This window comes from Lithobates pipiens, unplaced genomic scaffold (assembly GCF_037356315.1).
Source record: "Lithobates pipiens isolate NorthernLeopardFrog02 unplaced genomic scaffold, aLitPip1_a1.2 Scaffold_16, whole genome shotgun sequence".
NCBI classification, from domain to species: domain Eukaryota; kingdom Metazoa; phylum Chordata; class Amphibia; order Anura; family Ranidae; genus Lithobates; species Lithobates pipiens.
This window is the reverse complement of record NW_027507748.1, coordinates 376,288,453-376,304,299: the sequence shown is the minus strand read 5'-3', so window position 1 is coordinate 376,304,299 and position 15,847 is coordinate 376,288,453. Positions and strand designations below refer to the sequence as shown.

Genomic DNA, 15,847 nt, shown 5'->3' with positions numbered 1-15,847 from the left:
CTTTCTTTCTTTTTATGGTATATTACTGCAATGTGTATGAGTACATAAGAGTTTTTGAATGAGCGTACCATTCACACATCTATTAATGCCCTAATTCTGCTACCACAGTTGAATTTGAAGCTGCAAAAATACACAAAATTGTTTAAATCAATTAATGTCTTGAACATTATATTAGACTTTCCTCATTTACAGATTATACTTATACAGTAAAATATTTGGCTTGCATCTTGTTGCCAAGTTACAGTATTTGGGAAATGTTACAACAGGGTTTAGGTGCAATTTCATGCTGCTCTAATGTAAAATAAACCAGTTTCACAGTGTAGAAAAACAACTGAAAAATGACCTTATATTTCAGCTGGTTAAGCTTAGAAACATTTTATAACCACAAACCAAAATCCAACCCAACATCTGTAGACAACTCAACAACAAGTGTGGGAGATTTACTAAAACTGGTGCACTCAAAATCTGGTGCAGCTGTGCATAGTAACCAATCAACTTCTAATTTCAGCTTGTTAAATTAAGCTTTGACAATAAATCCTTGAAGCTGATTGGTTTCTATGCAGAGCTGCAACAGATTTTGCACTCTCCTGTAAATCAACCCCAATGTGTTTGGTTAACCAGTTCCCGACCAGCGCACGCCGATGTACGTCGGCAGAATGGCACGGGCAGGCATATTGGCATACAGGTACGTCCAATCTTTAATGCCGCCCTGCCATCACCGGCGGCGGCGCTCTCGCGTGCCGGTCGGGACCCCCCGTGAGTCTGGTCGTGGGTCCTGCCGACTCCATCGCCGCGGGCATACCCGCGATCGTCTCATGGGGCGGCTGAACGGAGAAATGCCGTTGTAAACAGCATTTCCCCATTCTGCCTAGCAACTAGTGACGCTGATCTCTGCTCCATGTGATTGGAGCAGAGATTAGTGTTCACTAAATAAAAGCCCAGCCCCCCACAGTTAGTAACACCCCTAGGAACACTTAACCCCTACACTGCCACCCACCGGTTAACCCCTTTACTGCCAGTGTCATTTACACAGGAATCACTGCATTTATATAGCAGTGATTGCTGTATAAATGACAATGGTCCCAAAAATGTGTCAAAAATGTCCAATGTGTCCCCCATAATGTCGCAGTCACAAAAAAAAAAAAAAAAAAAAAAAAAAAAAAAAAAATCGCCGCCATTACTAGTAAAAAAAAAAAAATTATTAATAAAAATGCCATAAAACTATCCCCTATTTTGTAAACGCTATAACTTTTGCGAAAACCAATCAATAATCGCTTATTGCGATTTTTTATTTACCAAAAATATGTAGAAGAATACGTATCTGCCTAAACTGAGGGAAAAAAATATGTTTTTTTTATATATTTTTGGGGGATATTTATTATAACAAAAATTTCAAAATTATGCGTTTTATTCAAAATTGTCGCTCTATTTTTGTTTATAGCGCAAAAAATAAAAACCGCAGGGGTGATCAAATACCACCACAAGAAAGCTCTATTTGTGGGAAAAAAAAGGACGCCCTGTTTGGGAGCCATGTCGCATGGCCGCGCAAATGTCAGTTAAAGCGACGCAGTGCCGAATCGCAAAAAGTGGTCTGGTCTTTGACCAGCAAAATGATCCGGGGCTGAAGTGGTTAACTTGTTTGGATAACCTTTGAATAATCTAAACCAGTGGTCATCAACCCTGTCCTCAGGGCCCACTAACAGGCCAGGTTTGCAAGATAACTTAAATTCATCACAGGTGATATCATTTGCTGCTCAGTGATTGCAGTATTCTAGTCTGTATCTACAAGGTACTACATAAAAACTAGCCTGTTAGTGGGCCCTGAGGACAGGGTTGATGACCACTGATCTAAACTACTTTTGTATATAGCTAAAATAGGTTGTTCCTGTCAAAACAAGAGTATGATATCTCAGGCTTAAAAAATTTGGTTAGCACGACTAAAACCCACCTACAAGAACCTATATTTAGTATTGAACAGAGTGGTTAAGGGTTAGAACCACTGACTTCTTCATTGCTTTTTTGTGTTCTGAACTCAATTCCTTCTTGTCCCAATTCAACACAAAAATTATTATTGGAATACAATATTGTTCTTATTGCTCTTTTACTGATAGAGATATTTCTCCTTACATCCTGTGCTGGTAGTCTGCCAGTGACTCTAAACTGCCTGCACAACAATTTGGCTAGAGTTCAGCCTTAAAGCCTAAGGATCCTGGCCTGGATCTGAACCCAAGACCTCTGCTGTGTCTGGCAGTGACTCTTCTTGCTGAGTCACCTGAGATGCTGGACAGCCTGTATGATCTAACCTGACTTGTGCCTTATTTCTGCTGAACTCCTTGCTCTTCCCATGAACTTCTTATTTAAACCATGCCTTTGCACTTGCTGTTTGCCAAATGTTTGTGTCTTTTCCAGCCAATATCTCCCTCTTGTCACTTCTGCTGCCATCCATATCTTCTCTGCCATTACCAACTTTGGTTTGTTCCATGACTACGCTTCCGCTGATCCCAAACTGAAGCCATTTGTTAATGACCTTGCCTGCCTGACTGACTAACTCTCAACCACTTGTTACTAACCTTTGAATTGTAACCGACCACACTTTGTTTGTTCCCTCCCTGCAACTGGACCACAGCCTGCTCATCTTATGGTGGGGTAATCCTGAGGACCGCAACCTGGCACTAACACACAGCAAAACCAATCGCTACCATCAGGGGCTAGTGCTCGACCCTGCACCTCAGGTGAACCTGCATCATCTGCCGGGGGTTATTTGTGCATGCATTTATCCTGGTGGTCTTTGGGAATCTCTCAACTGCTATAGCGAATGGCCTCTGACCCGACCCCAGACCGTGATACTAAGTTTAGATGTATTTGCTGAGGCAGTGGGAGCCATTGGCTCCTGCTGCTGTCAATTAAAGCCAGTGGCAAGGGAGCGGAGTTGAGTCCTGCCACCTGTATCAATAGATGCAGACTATGAGGCTGGGAGTGAGCCCGTACAACTGCCCCCATAGAAAGCAGCTTCTAGGAGGAGGGGAGGAGCCAGGAGCATCAGCAGGGGACCTGAGAAGAGGAGGTTCTGGGCCACAATGGAACTGCACAGAGCAGGTATGTATAAACTGGTTTGTAAATGCTCTTTATAAAAAATAATAATAACAATCACGTTAAAGACTTGAGCCAGCCATATGGGCAGGCTGATTGAACCCATGTTGGGCCATTGATCAACTTTGGTACATCCAGCCTGCCAGATTTGTTTTTACATTCTAATACTGCCGGCAGCTATGATCTTTGCAGTAATCACTGTGTTCTGCATGTGGGGAAGCCTCCCAGGGCCCCCCACTGGCAGCACACAAGAGTGCTGCAGGAGGCATTCCTCCATCCACATTGACTGTGTTGATGGGGGAATCAAGTACATTTTCTATCCTTCCACCCATGGAGTATACAAACATGTCATAAATTTAGAGGCATTTGTTCTAATTACTGTTTTTTGTTGGCCAACAATTACCCGATTAGGGATTATGTATCCAACGCTGCTGGGTGTGTATATAAAAAGGTGCAAACTTTGCATAATATTCTTGTACATAATGGTTTTAAATATTCTAGAACTCATGTGGGCTTCATGGTTTCTTGCACAGTCAGGTCAGGGGCCCTGACCGTTCTAGTTACTCCTCTAAATAACAGGGATTCTCAGGCGCAGGAAATGTACTAACTGGAGTGGTGTACGTACAGACAGTAGGTCTGTTAGAATATGGTTAGATGACCATATAGATGACATTCGCATTTATATTCTTAGGTCATCTGTAGCCAGACATTTTGTACTTGAACATAATTGGGGTGTGAATCTGTTGAAATACTCAGTAGTTGAACAAGGGGCAAAAAACCCATGTATTTAGCATTTCGATCAAAAATTTTTACAACAGGAGAATATGAGGCTACGAGAGCTTAAAGCAACATGCCCTCCGGAAATAAATGATGGAGTTTCAGTTAGTTTTTGTAGAACATTTACTTTTGCACAATATTTTCTTTTGCTAAAACTTCTTTAATCTTTTGATTCTGTAATTATTTCTAGGAAACTGCCTTAAAAGGTTGGCATTCCGTCTAGACAATATGTGATGTTAGATGAATATTTCATGCAAAATGTATTACACAACTATTCAATGTAATTTGCCTTTAAGCAAGTAATGGGGTCATTAAATAACAGCTCTTCTGCACTGAGGTCCCTGGTTTAATTTATTGTCAGGACACTATCCAGATGCGGTTTGTATGTTCTACCTGTGTTTGCGTGGGTTCCCAGGTTCTCTGGTTTCCTCCTGTATTCAAGGGACATGCTAGTAGGTTAATTGGCTCCTTTTGTGATTGGTCCTAGGGAGTATGTGTGTGTACACATGAGATAGGGACCTTAGATTGTAAGCTCCTTGAGGGCAGGGACTTATGTACATGTACAGTATATAAAGCCCTTCATAAATTGTCCATAAAAAACAGTAATAAGTATATATTTAATTGTCGTGCTACACTGTACCCAAACTAATTTTTTATCTTTTTCTCCACACAAATAGAGCTTTCTTTTTGTGGTATTTAATGACTGCTGTTTTTTTTTATTTTTTACAACAAAAAAAGACCAAAAATTCAAAGAAAAAAAAAGTGTTTTTTACTTTTTTCAGTCAGTAAATTTTGTAACTAAGTCATTTTTCACCTTCACTGATGTGTGCTGATGAGACGGCACTGATAGGCTGAACTGGTGGCCATTGATGAGGTGGCACTTATGGGCACTGATGGGGCGGAACTTATGGCCACTGATTAGGTGGCACCGATGAGGAGGCACTAATATGCCGCACTTATGGGCACTGATATGTGGCACTGATGAGCACTGATAGGCACTGTTAGGTGGCACTGATGGGCACTAATAGGCAGCATCGGTGGGCATTGATTGGGAAGCACTGATAGGCAGCACTGACTGGCATTGCTAAAGGTGCACTGATTGGTGGCACTTGTGGGCAGTGGTGGGCACCGATGGGCAATGGTGGGCACTGATTTGTGACACTATTTTGCAATACTGTAATCAGTGCACTGATGATCAGTGCCCTGATTACATTCCTAGATGTCTCCCTGTGTGGAGATGCCGCTGATCGGCTCTCCTTGCCACATAATCTGTCAATGTGAGGTGAGGAGCGCAGATTACCGGCACTTCCTTGTTTACTTGTGACTGGCTGTGATTGGACACAGCTGATTACATGGTTAAAGAGCCGCAGGCGCGGCTCTTTCCAGAGATTGGGGTGTCCTAGTAACACAGTGCGGCCGCGATCACCGCACGCGAGAGTGGCCGTTCTGGGACGCCATCATATGACGACATCCAAGAATGAGAGCCGCACCACCCCGCCGTCCTTTAAAGCAGTTAAAGAAAAGAGCTCCATCTAAAAGGGAAGTTCCACTTTCCTTTAAGCACTCCTCCCCTCCCCCCACCTATGCCACGTATGGCATGTAATTTCTGGATGGAGGGGGCAGGTACCTAGTCTCGACAGGTACCCACTCCTACTACCGCTTGTATTGCTTATCCTCTCCCCCCTCCCTGCAGTTTTCTATGACACGTCACAGGTCCCAGCAGGCACAGTATGACTTGCGCTTGTGAAGTGCACACCCAGCTGTGAAGCCGCAAGTTGTCACAGCTGGGTGCCCACAGTTAAAACGCCATCTCCAGGGAGAGGAGACAGAGAGAAGTGATGGTTTGGGTGACCTCATCACTGGATCATGGGACAGGTGAGTGTGTATTTTATTAAAAGTCAGCAGTTACACTTTTTGTAGCTGCTGACTTTGATTAAACACAAAAACAACTGGAGTTTCTCTTTAACCAGCAAATTACTTAAAGTGTAAGTTCACTTTTACAGAAAATGTGTAAGGTGAACTTACACTGGACCCCCTCCCTATCCCCCCAGGTCCCAAGGTACCAGAGTCCCATAATCACCCACTAGATGAAATTGTGTTGCTGCTTGATTTGAAATCGCTGCAGCTTTCTCTCTTCTTTTCCCTCCACTGACAGGATGGGACAGGCAGGTTCTGATTGGTCAGTGCCATCCATGTGACGGCACTGACCAATTAGAATGCCTCCTATACGTACCTTTACAAGGTACGTTTAAGATATTAAGCTGTGGGTATTTCAAATCCCTGGACTGGTGAAGCCGTGACCCCATGTGTCACAGCTGGTGATCGCCAGCCTCAGGTACAGCGGGACTGGAGCGGGGGTCCAGTTTAAGCTCATCTTACAGATTTTCTGTAAAGGTGAACTTACCCTTTAAAGCGGAGGTATGCCCACTGCTGCAAAAATTAAAAGCCAGCAGCTGCACATACGGCAGCTGCTGACTTTTACTAATAGGACACTTACCTGTCCTGGAGTCCAGCGATGTCAGCACCGCAGCTGATGTTTCCATCAGCTATCGGTGCTGCCGCCGCCACTGCCAGTAAGGGAACCTAGTAGTGAAGCATTGTGGCTTCACGCCAGGTCCCTACTGCGCATGCGTGAGGCACTCTCCTACTGACACGACATTGGAGGAAGCAGTGGAACGGTGACATCAACTGCCACGGCTGAGACTCCCGAAAGTGGGGACAGGATACCTGTCAAAGATGGAAGGAGAAGGAGACAAATGAGCGTAACTCCGCTCTGATTTGAAACAGGCAGTGAACGGGGATGTTTTCAGGCTGTGGTTGGGATGCTTAGTGTCTACAGCAAAATCTAAAACATCTACAAAATCTAAAATCAACAAGCCACTGAACATGACACAATCAGGCAAACAGGAAAGCGTCACAACCCCCCCCCCCCAACTGCGTGAACAGGGTTCAAGCACATCTGCCAGCAAAAACAGAGTTAAAACAGGCATCATAGTGCCTCCTCACTCCTTGCCAACCGCCTCTGAAGCACAATATGAACAGATCGTGCTTCAGAGGAAAGGCAGAGTTGGATGCACATCTAAATCTACCCTTAATGGATAATATGCTGATGTATACACATTTGACATTTTGAAATCTCAGTGGGAACTGCATAACGTTGCCATTAGAAACTCTGTTAGAACGGCTTGATGCTGATATTAGCAGGTGTGTAGGTCTGAACATATGAGAGTGCTTAACCCAGGGGTTTACAAATTTGCTTGGAATCTAGGAGCCAGCTAAAAAAGTTAGGAGCCAAGTCCATGACGGCGATCTGGACCTGTCCCTGGCCTGACATGGAGGCGAGTGAGGGGAAGATAGCCCCCAGCCCCCCACCTGTCTCCAAGTCATTGCCCATAGCTATTAGAGGGACATTTTATTTGTTTTATTTTTTTCAAATGACGATTTTTTTTTAAATTGCATTTTAGTGTAAATATGAGATGTGAGGTCTCTCTGACCCCAGATCTCATATATAAGAGGACCTGTCATGCTTTTTTCTATTACAAAGGATTTTTACATTCCTTGTAATAGGAATAAAAGTGACACACATTTTTTTTTTAAAAGAACAGTGAAAAAAAATAAAAATAAAAGTTAAAATAAGAAAAAAAAAAAAAAATTAAAATGCGCCCTGTCCCGCCAAGCTTGCGTGCAGAAGCGAACGCATATATGAAAGCAATGTTCAAACCACACATGTGAGCTATCGCTGCGATCGGTAGAGTAAGAGCAATAATTCTAGCCCTAGACCTTCTCTAACTCAAAACGTGCAACCTGTAGAATTTTTTAAACGTTGCCTATGGAGATTTTAAAGGGTAAAAGTTTGTTGCCATTCCATGAGCGGGCGCAATTTTGAAGCATGACATGTTGGGTATCAATTTACTCGGCGTAACATTATCTTTCACAATATAAAAAAAAATTGGGCTAACTTTACTGTTGTCTTATTTTTTTTTATTAAATAAATTATTTTTTCCCCCAAAAAAAGTGCGCTTGTAAGTACGCTGTGCAAATATGGTGTGACAGACATTATTGCAACAACCACCATTTTACTCTCTAGGGTGTTAGAATAAAAAAGAAAAAAAAAGTGTGTGTATATATATATATGTATATGTATGTATATATGTATGTAATGTTTAGGTGTTCTAAGTAAATGGAAGGAGATCTATTAGCATTAATGGTTGTAATTCCAACGGCCACCACAAGAGGGTGCCAGATTCCAGAAGGAATAGGATCACAGAAGGGAATAGCTAGCATCACAGAAGGCCTCAAAGCCGGGGGCTCAATTACCGGCCGCCGGCGGCGCGACGCAATCACGCTGGGGGGGTCCACGGAGACAGGATACCCCCAGCTGTGCTGCCCCAGGCGCCAGTCGCTAATTCTAGTCGCCAATGCGACCTGGCGCCCGGGTTTTGTCGAGCCCTGGCTTAACCACTTGCCGCCCTATAGGCAAATGACGGCTGCAAAGTGGTTTCAAAATCCTGACCGGACGTCATATGACGTGATCAGGATTTTGAGACGCTGCGCGCCCCCGGGGGCACGCATCGCGGCGATTGTTGTTGCAGGGTGTCAGTCTGACACCCTGCAACTACGATCTTGGTAAAGAGTCTCCGAGTCTCCGTCCAATCACGGCTGATCACAGTGTAAATAGGAAAAGCCGGTGATTGGCTTTTCCTCACTCGCGTCTGTCAGACGCGAGTAGAGGAGAGCCGATCGGCTGCTCCTCTGACAGGGGGGGGGGGGTCTGTGCTGATCGATTATCAGCGCAGCCCCCCCGAGGATGCCCACACTGGACCGCCAGGGACACCACCAGACCACCAGGGATGCCCAGCACAAGGTAATCCTCCCTAGACCACCAGGGATGCCAGTCAGTGCCCACAATGGATGCCAATCAGTGCCCATAATGGATGCCAATCAGTGCCCACAATGGGCATCAATGATTGGCATTCATTGTTTGGCACTGATTGGCATCCATTAGTACAGTATAACATAATACAATGCCACCTATCAGTGCCCACCTGTGCCGCCTATCAGTGCCCACCTGTGCCGCCTATTAGTGCCCATCCGTGCCACCTATCAGTGCCAATCCATGCCCATCTGTGCCGCCTATCCATGCCCATCTGTACCGCCCATCCATGCCAGTCTGTGCCAGCTATCAGTGCCAATTTGTGCCACCTATCAGTGCCCATCCGTTTCCCACATCAGTGCCACCCATCAGTGCCGCCTATCAGTGCCACATATCAGTGCCACTTCATTGGTGCCCATCAGTGCTGCCATATCAGTGCCCATCAGTGTAGCCCCATCAGTGCCCATCAGTGTAGCCCCATCAGTGCCCATCAGTGTAGCCCCATCTGGGCCCATCAGTGTAGCCCCATCTGTGCCCATCAGTGTAGCCCCATCTGTGCCCATCAGTGAAGGAGAAAACATACTTATTTACAAAGTTTTGAAACTGAAACAAAAAAAAAAATTTCAGTATTTTTTTTGTTTAGCAAAAAATAAAAACCATAGAGGTGATCAAATACAACCAAAAGAAAGCTCTATTTGTGGGGAAAAAAATGATAAAAATTTCATTTGGGTACAGTGTAGCATGACCACGCAATTGTCATTCAAAGTGCGACAGCGCTGAAAGCTCAAAATTGGTCTGGGCAGGAAGGTGTTTAAGTGCCCCGGTATTGAAGTGGTTAAACTAGTAGTGACATGTACTTCTTTCAGCCAGCAGACGTTTTTAGAGATATTTGTACAACCCTGATTTAAAAAAAGTTGGGAAGCTGCATACATAAAAACAGAATGCAATGATTTGCAAATTTCATAAACTCAAATTTTACTCACAACAGAAAATAGAAAACATGTCAAATGTTTAAACGTAGAAAATGTACCATTTTAAGAAAATAAATAAGGTAATTTTGAAATTGATGGCAGCAACACGTCTCAACAACGTTGGGGCCGGGCCATGTTTACCATGGTATAGCAATCTCTCTTCTTTTAACAACACTTTGTAAACGTCTGGGAACAGAGGAGACCAATTGCTGGAGTTTTGGGAGAGGAATGTGGACCCATTCTAGCCTGAGCATATGCTGCTCTGAAGTATGAATATACTTTTCAGCACTAATGTTGCCTTTCCAGATGTGCAAGCTGCCCATTCCATACCCGCTAATGCACATCCCAAACCAGAGATGCAGGCTTTTAACTGAGCACTGGTGACAAGCCAGACGGTCCCCCTCCTTTTTAGACTGAAGGACACAGCGCACATGATTGCCAAAAAAAATGCAGAATTTTGATTTCCCTGATCACAGAAGTTTTCCACTTTGCTACAGACCATGTTAAATGCGCTTTGGCTCAGAGAAGATGGTGGCATTTCTAGATCATGTTCAGATAAGGCTTCTGCCTTGTACACACGGTTGGACATTCCGACAACAAAATCCATAGGATTTTTTCCGACTGATTTTGTGCCAAACATGTCTTGCACACACACGGTCGGACAAAGTTGTCGGAAAATCTGATCGTTCTTAACGAGGTGACGTACAACACGTACGTCGAGACTATAAATGGGCAGTAGCCAATAGCTTTTGTCTCGTAATTTATTCTGAGCATGCGCGGCATTTTGTCCGTCGGAATTGTCTAGACACGATCAGAATTTAAATGATCGGATTTTGTTATCCTGCTCTCAAACTTTGTGTGTCGGAAATTCAGATGGAAAAAGTCAGATGGAGACCACACACCATTGGATTTTCTGACATGATCCGATCGCACATTTTCCGTCGGAAATCCCGACCATGTATACAGGGCATTCTTCTTTGATTGATAGAGCTTTAACTTGCATTTTTGGATGGCACAGTGAACTGTGTTTACAGAGAGTTATTTTTTGAAAGTATTCCTGAGCTTACGCAGTGATGTCTCTCACCGAACCATGCCTGTTTTTAATGCAGTGCCACCTGAGGGCCCGAAGATCACGGGCACCCAATACTGCATTTCGGCCTTGTCCCTTGTGCACAGAGATTTCTCAAAAATCTCTTAGTGATATTATGTACTGTAGATATATTTAAAGTCTTTGAAATTTTACATTATTCTGAAATCTATTTTGAGCTATTTATATTCTTCTGAAATTGTTTGACATCTTATAGATCTTCACAGATTGGTGAACCTCTGCCCATCTTTACTTCTCATGCCGCGTACACACGGTCGAACTGTTTGACGTACTTAGTCTGTTGAAACACATTTCAGCAGACAATCCGCTCGTGTGTGGGCTTCAGCGGACTTTTGTAGCGTGCAGTCCGGAGTACTAAGAATTTCGGTTTTTCCAAAAATCTTTCCGTCGTACTTTGGTTTCAGCGGACAATACGGTCATCAGTATGCTAGTTCGACGGACTAAGAATGGCGCATGCCCAGAAAGGATTTACACGGCGGAAGGGTGCTTTGCTGTGTCTTGGACTTCCTATTTCTAGTCCCATCGTACGTGCTGTACACGTCATCGCGCAAGCTTTCGACGGACTGTTTGTGTATCCGTGTGTGGTCAAGTCCGTTCAGTGGAAACTACGACGGATTGTCCGTCGGATTGTATGACGGACTAAGTACGCCATACAATCTGCTCGTGTGTACGCGGCATCAGACATTCTGACTCTCTTAAGATGTTCAATCATGTTACTGGCCTCTTGGCAATTAACCTAATTAGTTGCAAAATGTTCTTCCAGCTCTTTCTTGTTGGTACCATTTACTTTGTCAGCTTTTCCCTGCCCTATCACAACTTTTTTGAGATGTGTTGCTGCCAACAATTTAATTATTTTCTCAGTTTAAACATTTGATATGCATTCTAATTTCTATTGTGAATAATATATGGGTTTATGAGATTTGCAAATCATTCATTTTTTTTTAATTCTTTAATTCTTTTTTATTATCAATTTCAAGAACAGTACAAAAAAATACGCCACACACAGGGGCTAAATTGGCAAAGCAGAACAGCTGCCAATATAGTGCAGGATACAAATACTTATCTATCAGAAGGAAATATAAACTTCAAAAAATGAAAGCGCTACCTCTACCCATGTGTGTGTGTCCCATAGATCCATGTAAATAAGTATTTAAAATTTAAAAAAAATCCTCTCGGCCAAAGCCTCTCTGAACCCCCCCCCCCCCCCCACACACACTGTACCAATATGGTCCAACCTACATATGAGCTCTGAAGTCGTCCTGAAGCCACTTGGACCAGACTTTATCAAACTTTTTGAGGCAATGCCTATGGCAATAGGTATATTTTTATATAGGTAGGCCTGTATTAAATAGTTATTGCAGAACATGATTGTTGGAGAGGAAGGTTTTTTCCAAGTGAGGTTAATGGCTTTCCTGGTGTAGAATAATAGAAGCCCCAGTCCATTCTGCCACGGTTGGCGCTAAATCTTCAACCAAGCCCAGCAAACATATCCATAGAGAGGTTGAGAATTTTATGTATATTTTATACAGTGTCCAAACTTTTTTGGAATTGAGATTGTAGATGAAGAGGCATTTGAAATCTTGTATACTCACAGAAAACTGTATGATGTTGGCACCAGCAATGGGTTTGTGCATCCTAACTATACTTAGAGTTTGCATACCCCATGAGAAGCTCTGTTGAAGTATATGAAGTTGTTACAAGCAACAGATCTGTGCATTATAACTTTACCTGCAAACAAGCCTGCACTGAGAATAATGTAGCATAATCTTCTACGTACATACTTTTCAGTATACATAGATATGTAGCTTTGCAACTTCACTGGGAATGATATGTTTTTGTCATTAGCAAAAGGTCCATGCAATTCATTCTTACCTGGAAATTATTTTCTCACAATAAATAGAGAGGTTTTGTGTACATCTGGGCAAAACACCCGGAAAAATACATATGGCTTGTTAATTGCTTCCATCTTTATCATTATTTATGGTGCACATACTGGTAGGTATCAGTACAATATGGCTGCTGTGTTCTTACAAATATTTTTTGTGTATATCTGTTGTATAGTTTTACTTCCCAGTCAGAAGATACCATGGAACAGAAAATAATAAAAAGATCACGTGTCTCAGATATTTTGACATGCTGCTTCTTCAGAATTATTTTTTATTATTTATTTATTTTATTATTTTTAATTATTATTTATAATAGGGTTTGTTACCATGGTTGTTAAATATGCATAACTATTTGGCTATTTGTATTAAGAAATATGCTTAGCTGTGAAGGCAGTTTTCTGGCTTCAGTTTTTGCCATTTCTTTTTTTGATGTTTTTTATTATTATTTTTTTCATTACTGCAGTCTGAGTCTATTTAAACAGGTGTTGAGGATTTCTGGATTTTGCTATGTTTACTGTAGACTATGAACCACTATAAGTAATTAGAAAGGACCTGGAGTTATTATCAGTGTTGCTGTTGATATCAAGAGAGGACAGCATACATACCGTATATACTCGAGTATAGGCCGACCCGAATATAAGCCGAGGCCCCCAATTTACCCCCAAAAAACTGGAAAACTTATTGACTCGTGTATAAGCCGAGGGTGAGACATGGCTGTCCATCCCTGTGTGTGTGTCCGTCCATCCCTGTGTGTCCATCCATCCCTGTGTGTGTATCCATCCATCCATCCATCCATCCCTGTGTGTGTGTGTGTGTGTGTGTGTGTGTGTGTGTGTGTGTATTCATCCATCCATCCCTGTGTGTGTGTGTGTGTGTGTGTGTATCCATCCATCCATCCATCCCTGTGTGTGTGTGTGTGTATCCATCCATCCATCCGTGTGTGTGTGTGTGTGTGTGTGTGTGTGTGTGTCCGTGCAGCCTTGTGTGTGTGTGTGTGTGTGTGTGTGTGTGTGTGTGTGTGTGTGTGTGTGTCCGTGCAGCCTTGCGTGTGTGTCCAGCCTACCTGTGTCCCAAGCCTCCGTCCCGAGCCGCCGTCGTCCCGAGCCTCCTCCGACCCGTGCCGTGCCTACTCCGTCCCGTGCCTCCTCCGTCCCGTGCCGTGCCTCCTCCTTCCCGTGCCTCCTCCTTCCCGTGCCTCCTCCGTCCCGTGCCGTGCCTCCTCCGTCCCGTGCCGTGCCTCCTCCGTCCCGTGCCGTGCCGATGGATCGCCGCTCTTCTCGGCGGCCATTCTACAATTCAAAATTCCGCCTCCGCCTGTGATAGGCGGAACACTCAATTTCCCAGCAGCCTGTGTTCCGCCTATCACGGACATCCTCTCATACTCGTCCGTAGTATGAGAATGAGCGGATGTCCGTGATAGGTGGAACACTGACTGCTGGGAAATTCAGTGTTCCGCCTATCACAGGCGGAGGCGGAGAAGGAGGCGCGGCTTTTAAATTTTAATGTCCGCCGTCTGTCTGCTCGATACGCTGATCGAGCAGTCAGACAGCGGTGACTCGAGTATAAGCCGAGGGGGCACTTTCAGCCTCAAAAAAGAGGCTGAAAATCTCGGCTTATACTCGAGTATATACGGTAAATGCATTTGAGCTGTGAATTTGGGTCCATGCACACTGGCTTAAAAATTGCTGCTGCTACAGTTTTGTGTTTTGCTTGTAGAAGCAGCTCAATGTTATCCTGTGTGTCCATGCACATTAGAACAAGTACAGGCATATTTTAAGCTCAACATTTAGAGGCAGGAGAAAAAAAACCCTTCTGGTTTGAGTTTCCGATTGGAGTTTTCTTGCAGAAAAAACTCCAAAACTCCTAAACTTTGTACAAAAAACGCTCTATATGAGCATTTTTTTTCTGCAAAGGGAAATGGCATTTTTTTAAGCCCAGTGTACATGAAGCCTTACATTGCTTACAGTTGGGCTTTAAGAGATCACGTTAGTCTAAAGCCAGTCATAGATGGACGCTATGACTTTTGTACAACCAGTCTGTTGGAAAATTTTCACCTGATCAGTGCCACCAGTTATGGCCGGTGGTGCTGATGAGTGTATTCTAATGGTGGGGAAGCTATCAGAATTCAATAGCTCCATGGGAGGGCTTCCTCTATTCATCTTGAATGTGTGAATGAGGTAATCAATTGATTTTCTTTCATTCAACCCGCTGGTTGAATGAAAGAAAATGAATCCTGTATGGCCTGCCCCAGTAAGTTAAACTTTAAATGATCTGTATCTGAGCTGAATAAAAATGATCTTATACTGTCACATAAGTATCATGATCACATACATGCAAATGTCATTAACGATTTCATTTTATTTTTCTCACCTTGTTTCCAGTATTTGTTGCCTCAGGGTCTTGATATATTCAAAGCTATCAAAGCAACAGATGTCATAGACGAGGATGTAAGCATGTGCACTTCTGAGTCCCCGACAGCATGAATCTGCCCACTCCTGCAAAATACAACATATGAGCACATCCTACTGTACTTTTACCTAATAGGCTACAGTTAACATTTATTTTCACATAGTTCATCTGGCTCTACACACTGAAGACTACACCTTTCACATATACCGTTTCCCCGAAAATAAGACCTAGTGTGACTGTCGGCGATGGCTGCAATATAAGCCCTACCCCCCAAAAAAGCCTTACCCTGTTTCCCCGAAAATAAGACCTACAAGGACTTTAACTAGGGCTTATATTGCAGCCATCTCCGACAATCACACTAGGTCTTATTTTGGGGGAAACAGGGTAGGTGTTGACCCCGCTGACTATACTAATACAGTGTATATTTTATATATATATATATATATACATACACACATATACACACACATACATACATATATATATATATATATACATACATACATACATACATACATACATACACACACAAAGTTTAAGGCACTTTAGGCATATGCCTGCAAACTCCTTAGGTGTACTTGGGAGAATTGATGAGGTTTAAGGCTGGGTTCACATATGTGCACAGGCTACATTAAAAGCCATTCCGACATGTTATGCAATTCAGATGCAGTTCAAGAATCCATCTGATTCACATATACCCGTTTGTGAAATGAGCCTTTTAGATTTTTCTATT

At 43.2% G+C, this 15,847-nt stretch overlaps 1 protein-coding gene across 3 annotated transcripts in view; it reads right to left on the bottom strand.

The window, feature by feature from the left end:
• The window catches only part of RASL10B (RAS like family 10 member B), a 204,788-nt gene that overhangs the window by 10,478 nt on the left and 178,463 nt on the right, over positions 1–15,847 (bottom strand). For all 3 annotated transcript variants that reach the window (XM_077482169.1, XM_077482167.1, XM_077482168.1), the window contains one exon: positions 15,076–15,200. In XM_077482169.1, coding sequence (XP_077338295.1) covers positions 15,076–15,200 — 125 coding nt within the window. The remainder of the gene's footprint in view (positions 1–15,075; positions 15,201–15,847) is intronic.